The sequence below is a fragment of the Microtus ochrogaster genome, unplaced genomic scaffold (assembly GCF_000317375.1).
Source record: "Microtus ochrogaster isolate Prairie Vole_2 unplaced genomic scaffold, MicOch1.0 UNK52, whole genome shotgun sequence".
In the NCBI taxonomy this organism is placed as follows: Eukaryota; Metazoa; Chordata; class Mammalia; order Rodentia; family Cricetidae; genus Microtus; species Microtus ochrogaster.
The window spans coordinates 1751666-1759342 of record NW_004949150.1 but is presented as its reverse complement, the minus strand read 5'-3'; the positions used below and the strand labels follow the sequence as shown (position 1 = coordinate 1759342).

Here is a 7677-nt window from a genome sequence, read left to right as displayed (position 1 = left end):
CACACACACACACACACACACACACACACACATCAGGAAGGCAGATGGTTTTTTTGTCAAGTTGTGAGGAACCTGGCTTTCTTTCTTGAATCATGCCTTCAGGCCCTTTGCAAACTGCTTCTTTTGCCTATTTTTAAGACCAGTTTGAAAAAAGATGATAGTCAGGGGGTGGAATAAAGAAAGCACCTGTGTGGTTTTGAGTTTTTTTTTTTTTTTAAGCAAGCACTAAAGCTTGCAGCTCATTGAACAGAGTATTGTTCTAGGGAGAATGGATACTTTTTGTCAAACACAGTCCTGTTCAGTTTTTCTGTGGGGAGGGTTCTCATGAGGACCAAGTACCATTGTTCCAGTAATGTGTCTCCTTGACACTAATTTTCAGTCATAGTAACCTTTCTTCCTGGTGAATTATTTATTTGTGAAAGCTCCACTATTTTTGGAGCATTGTTCTGGGCCATATTTATAAGTTATGATGATATCCCTTTAAGTTACACAAAAGATAGGAAGTACCACCAATAACCACAGCATATTAACTTCATTCTGATCTAAAAGTACATTTCTTTTTAAAAAGAAGGATAGCTCATTTACTTGAGATCTCAATGTCATTCCAATTGACTTTTCATTTAGTTAAGGTATTTATAGGAAAATGTGGCAGCTGAGTCTGGATCGTTATATATCGTTATATACGGAAGGTGCAGGGAAATGACAACCTACAAATGGTCTTGTGTGCTCTGCTGTGCCTTGCATGTTCTTGCTCTTCCGCAGAAGCCTCGTTTATGTCCAGTGTTGGTGCAGCCTTCCTCCCTGACAATGGAGAGTTGTAGTGGAAACTGTCCTCTCCTCCTCAATTAATGGGCCTGATATAGTGCCTACCATACAGACAGTGGTGCTGTCTCCCCTAAATCATGCCTGTGCATGTGACCCCATAATTGTTCCTAAGATCTGTGCCCTTTGCCCCTGATCTCATTTCTGCAGGATTGAGACAAGTGTCAGACCCTTGGAATGCTAACCAAATAGTGACCTTGATTCTTAGACTTTTCTGGGGGAAAACTGAGTTTAAATCTAGGGTTGAAGTTATATGGAATATTTGGTGATTATATTAGTTAAATGAGTTCTGAAATAACAGGAAGTCCCAGTTCTATGTTAGCAACATCTGTTTTTACAGTTAGGCCAGGCTTTCAGTTTTCTGTTCTTGAAGATGATGATGCATTGGTACAAGACTGGATCTCCTTTGTTTCCATTATCCTTATATCAAATGCACAGGGAGCTCCTAAAGATGCTACCTAGTGTTAAGTTTCCAGAGAATTCTTTTAAAGCTTTATATTTCCGATTGTCAAAAGAGGACATGTTCAGAAACCAAACCATATCAAACCAAAACAAACAAACAAACAATCCCCCCAACCCAAATGTTTGGCAAGAGATACTAGAATAATGATGGTGGGTGTTTAGTACTTGATGGATGAACAAGTGGTAAGAGAGTGTAATTCGGTACCCAGAAATACCACACCATGGTTGGTCCTAAGCCCCTTTGGGGGGAAAGACAGTCTTTAATTACATCTGGAACTCATTATTTCTTTTTGGAGGCTCTTTCCAGATCAGCTCCCCCATCAGCCTCCCATTGAGCAACAGAAATTCCAGATGGTTCCCTCCATATGCCAGTGCTCACTCTCTGAAGTAGGATAGATTGGTCATTGACAGAATAGGATGGAAGAGCTGCATCCATCCAAGATGAGGTGGAAAGTATTGGGCCACAGTTAAGATAGAAGGGGTCCATCATTTTATGTATTATATGGGTTGTATAACTTTTTATGAGTGATTACTAGAAATGCTTTGAGCAATGCCTCAGAAATGATGTTACTTGTAGAAAATGTAGCATATTGGTTCAAATTCATACCTGGACCAAAGGAAACAAGCTGTCCTTGTATCTGAGGACAGTTTGGCCTGGCGGCTTATCTGCTCTAGAGCCAATACCAGCATGAATTGTACATTCCATTGTTCATGCCAGCACCACCTCCACAACTGTAATACAAGGAGAACCCTTAAACAGAAAATTTTGTATGAGATGAATTTATTTCCTTATAGAAGACTTGTGTTGTAAGAAGTAGATTAGTGCATTTTTCAAATAAAGGTAGCTAGAAATAAAAAGGTCAGACCAATATCCATTTAATTAAGATATAATATCACTTCAAGTCTAAAGTATTTATTTATTTATTAAAAATTTCCACCTCCTCCCCTCTTCCCATTTCCTTCCCTCTCCCCTTACTCCCCCTCCCCTTCCCTCTCCAGTCCTAAGAGAAGTCAGGGTGCTCTGGCCTGTGGGAAGTCCAAGGCCCTCCCCCCTCCATCCAGGTCTAGGAAGGTGAGCATCCAAACAAACTAGGATCCCAAAAAGCCAGTACATACAGTAGAATAAAAACCCAGTGCCATTATCATTGGCTTCTCAGTCAGCCCTCACTGTTAGCCACATTCAGAGAGTCTGGTTTGATCACATGCTCATTCAGTCCCAGTCCAGCTGGCCTTGGTGAGCTCCCTTTAGATCAGTCCCACCATCTCAGTGGGTGGGCACAACCCTCGCGGTCCTGACTTTCTTGCTCATGTTCTCCCTCCTTCTGCTCTTCATCTTGGCCTTGGGATCTCAGTCCAGTGCTTCAATGTGGATCTCTGTCTCTATCTTCATCCATTGGCAGATGAAGGTTCAGTCTGGATTGATCTCCTCAGTACAGGAACAGGGCCTCCTGGTAGTCCAAGGACCCCAGAGACAAATGGGTGAACTTGGGGGAGGGCAGGGTTGTGTGGAACAAAGAAGCCCCTGCAGCAGGAGTAGGAGGTGCTGTGCACCTAAAGTATTATTTTATTAGTATATCGATCATGGTAACTGTATAGTATATTTGTCTATAATAAAGTGGTATATAATATATGGTATATAGTAATATAGTTAATTATATTAGTAAGAAACACCTGTCACTCATCTGTCATTTTCAACTTCTTGAAAAGTTTGTTATATCTTAAGTAAGGAAAGGGACAAAAAAGTTGGAGAGTCGAATTCAGGAAGCTTGAAAGCGCAAAATCTTACCCCCAAAGGAATAACTGTGATACTTCTCCTCTCGGCAGCCCATCACTCTTCTTTCTGCTGAATTTTATTGATGTGTGTGCCACTTGGTGTTGTTCTGAGGACCTAATATACATTAGATTTTGTTTAAAGTCCTGATAAAATAAACACAGGAGGGAAGAAGTCATGTCCTGGTCCCAAGCAATTAATCTGTGTGTGATCTCTAGGGCATTGGTTGGCACATTTGGAGTAGGTAAGACAATTCAAAGGAAGAATTCCTTCTAGATTGGTATGCGAATTTTATGCATTTGTCATATTTACCCGTGATGTACCTTTAAAGAGTCTAGTCTCGTGTGTGTGTTTCTGTGTATGTTCTGTGAATGAAAGAAACATTTATCAACTGTGCTTATTGTTTTGTATAACAGTTTTATAAGCAAACACCAATTTTGGCTTGGGACACAGTATGACCATTTGCACCAAACTTTAATTTTTTAAGGTCTTTAAATAACTATTAACCTCAAATGTCAAGCCACAAACCATAGCATTTCACTGAATATTTCACTCCTTTATTTGAATGTTTTAAGAAGTACCAGAGATGAGGCTGACCTCTTTCTCTGTCTAGTCAGCCATCTTCCCTGTACATAAAGTAATGGACTCTTGTATTGAAGGTATGTGTGGACTAAACTAACCAAAGCTGGAGAGACTTGTTTAATGTCTTTATTTCTGACACTATAATAGGCATATTTCTTTTCATTTAGAAATGATTCGTTTCTTCCCCTAAAAATAGGAGAGGAAGGATTGATGCGACCATGATGACATGCAATAATGTGTGTATGGAGCTCAAAGGGTACCTTTCAGTGCTCTGACTTGAGTGTGTAGATGGTGTCTTGGAAATGTGGAAGAGACGGGTTATTTCTCAAGAAGCAGGAGTGGTGGGGATCTCTAAGTAGGATGTGAGGAGTGCTTTATTGTCAGCTGAGATCCTGAGCAGTGGTCCTCATCCAGTGGCTGGTGCTGATGAAGCCAGCCATGGACATGCTTGGAGATCTACTACTCTGTATTCAGCTGAGAGAAGTGAGGAGGGAGGGAACCTGTAGAGATTACAGGCTGGGCTAAAGGCATTATGCTGGAAGTGTGTGTGCATGGTACTGGCTACAACGCAGTCATATGGCATCCTTTAACAGTAAAGACAGCTCGAGCCTGGAGGCTCAGACTGTAAACTCAGGAGGAAGAAGGAGCCAGTTGGCTTGCAGCCTTACAGTTTGTGCCGTCTTTGCCACAGGAGGGCATGGCTGGTCTTCTAAGTAAAGAAACAGGCAAGGGCTAGCAAGACAACTCATGACAAGTTAATTTGCTTGGTCAGGTCCTTAAGAACAGCAGAGTCTGTTGTTTTCTGGGATGTGAAATGAGATTATGCTAACAAAAGAACTTCTTTTAAAAATCTGTACACCTGTCAGTGATTGCAATGCTTAAAATTTAAGCAGAAACATTTATTTGACATCTTGAATTCATGTTGAAGTACTTCAGAGGGCAACACTTAATACTTCAGCATACATGAAATAGTTACTGTTTTAAGTGAAAATGTTTTATTCATACATTACTTTATTGTTAAGATCGGGGGAGGGGGAGGGAAATGGGAGGCGGTGGCGGGGAGGAGGCTGAAATCCTTATTAAATAAATAAATTAAAAAAAAAAGATCAGGTGAAAACCATGATTACTTCTCTTGAAGTTATACAAAGAAAGGCTTTCAGGAGAGGATGCAGGGAGGAGAATAATTGTTTGAAGTCACCCATAAGCCCCATAAGCTTGCCAAGCAGATGGAAATCTGTACACATAATGCTTCTCCCCAGCACTTAGCTAGTGTGCACTGTGCACTCTGTATTATATTCTAAAAATTAGGGAATTCCATGTGGCTTTCCATGTTGTGTTAGCACCTTAATCTATCAACTCATCTAATAGTCACAAAAGACCGAGGAGGAAGCAGATACTATTTTTATTCCCATTTCACAGACAAGACAATTGAGACATAGATGGATAAAACTGGTCTTCCATCTAGCAGGTAGCAGAGCTGGGATTTAGAACCAAATTGTAGATCTTTTCAAGGCCAAGAGCTTATCTATTGTTCTGTATGCTTTGAAATCTGTCAAAAGTGAGGACCTGGGTATAAAGCATATGCAGTTCATATCTTTATGTACTAAATTTGTACTAAATTAGGGTTGTGGTGGTGGGTGTTTGAGGACAGCTTTAAGCAAGGCTTTTGGCCATAACATTGTTGTGTTAAAGAGTGGTAAAACTTATTAATCATGACTGACTTTCTTTCCTACAGAGTATTTGTTCTGGTTGCTGCAGTTGGCCTGACTCAGGTCTCAACATGAGCAGCTCCTGAATTTCCAGAAGCCTGGAACATCCATGGAGGAGATAAAGTGGAAAGTGGCTATTGTTATATAGGTGCACACATCTGAGTAAACTTTTTGCTTTCTGCAGACAGGACTGTTCTTGTGGATACTGATCTCCCGGTGCTTAGACGCCTCTATGTGATGGGGACCTTAGAATTCCCTGTGGACAGAAGCAATGTTCTGAGTGTGGCCTGCTTACTCATTGCAGGAGGGGAACTGAAAATAGGTGAGTAAGTGCACAGGAATTGGACTGGCAATGTAATGATAGTCATGTTCTGGGGGAATGTGTTGTGGGAAGTGGAAGACAGCAACGATCCTCTGTTTAACATAGGCTGGGAGGGCTAAGGCTAGAAATGTGTTTCCAAATACATCTTTAGATGTGGACAATGGTGACTTCTCTTTGTTCTTTCTTACTGACTTTATTGTCAATCCCCTTTTGTTGCTCTAGAGGGACTCTAAGTTAGATAATTTGGGGCCAAACTCATCACATCCTCACACTGGCTGTTTGATTGTAAACAAACTCCAGGGGACCTCCATCTCCTCATTTGTAACAAACACAATTATGGAGTCTACCACAAGGGGATGAGATGTCTAAATAGATGCAGCAGCTCACAATATCTTATAGTAGCTATTTGAAAAATATTACTTTATCAGCCAGGGTGTCCGTACACAAATCGGTAACATGAACTGGACATTTTTAAAGACTTAAATAAATGCACTGTTTACCAAATTATGTTTGAAATGATGCTTTCCTTGGGGCTAGTAAAGCCAGATATTCTTGCTTCGCTTTGCTGTAAAGGGTGGAGAGAATGAGTTGTTCCTGTAATCCAGATTGGGAGTGTGGAGAGGGTTGTCAGACATATGTGTGAGTGTGAGCATGGTTGGGACTCAAGCTTCACTTGAGAATGTCTTATGGGAATCAGTACTCTAGCCTGTCTCTTCTCAGCAGGTTGGAAGCCAGAGAGGACTCCCCAGTTCTGTATTGGTAGGTTGGTTGCCACCTAGGACACTGCACAGATTAGAGATGGTGTTTTAGGAACATAGGCACCAATAGAAGTTTCTCAGTGAAGTTATCTTCCAGTTATCAGAACAGAAGCAATGCTCCTACCAATAGACCCAAGAAGTCAGTTGACCTTCCAGCCACGCCCCCATGTTGTTAGTCTTAGCAGAGAACTTGCCAGCTGGAATTCCCGCCCTTTCTCTATGTGCTGCCTCCAATAACGGTTTTCCCAGTGTGCATGTGTGTAAGGCTTCTTTAATTTTGCATTCGGTACTGGAGCACCTAAGTATACTTTTTCATCTGTTTTTTTTTAATTTTTATTGCTTTATAAATAATACCATTCAAATTTCCACTTCCTCCCCTCTTCCCATTTCCCTCCCTCTCCTCTCCTCCCTTCCCCTCCCCTCCCCCTCCCTCCTTAAGAGAGGGCAGGGTACCCTATCCTGTGGGAAGTCCAAGGCCCTCCCCCCTTCATCCAGGCCTAGGAAGGTGTGCATCCAAACAGACTAGGACCCCAAAAAGACAGTACATGCAGTAGAGACAAATCCCAGTGCCATTATCATCGGCTTCTCAGTCAGGCCCCCTTGTCATCCACATTCAGAGAGTCCAGTTTGATCACATGCTCATTCAGTCCAAGTCCAGCTGGATTTGGTGAGTTCCCATTAGATCAGGCACACTGTCTCAGTGGGTGGACCAACCCCTCGCGGTCCTGACTTCCTTGCTCATATTCTTCCTCCTTCTGCTCTTCCACTGGATCTTGGGAGCTCAGTCCAGTGCTTCGATGTGGGTCTCTGTCTCTATTTCCATCCATTGCCGGTTCTATGGTGATATTCGAGATAATCATCAGTGTGACTATGGGACAAGGCCAGTACAGGCTTCATCTGTTTTCCTTATTAGATTATTTTCATCCGTCTCTCTCCACTGGGGAATGACTCTATATTTTGTTATTTTCATTTCTGATTATGACTGTTGTCCCATTTGTTTAGCAGTCTATAAAATTCTCATCTAATCACTGATGGAAATACTAAATAATTGTGTGTTAGTAGAAAGCTATTGGCGGTCACCACTTTCTAACTAGAACTGCTCTTTTCAGTCTTTTGAGGCTGCTTGTAACATGTAACTCGTGGACTGAAAATCTGTACCTTTGAAGGAAGAGACCCCGTGCTTCTCTCCAGCTTTGCTTTAGATATTTCCGATGGTTTAAAATGATGCCTGCATCACTAGATGGTTTAAAA

At 41.6% G+C, this 7677-nt stretch overlaps 1 protein-coding gene across 1 annotated transcript in view; it reads left to right on the top strand.

Annotated features, from left to right (window-relative positions):
* Pkhd1 (PKHD1, fibrocystin/polyductin) overlaps positions 1-7677 on the top strand; it is a 430053-nt gene that overhangs the window by 286307 nt on the left and 136069 nt on the right. The window contains exon 52 of the mRNA XM_005369574.2: positions 5531-5668. Coding sequence (XP_005369631.2) covers positions 5531-5668 — 138 coding nt within the window. The remainder of the gene's footprint in view (positions 1-5530; positions 5669-7677) is intronic.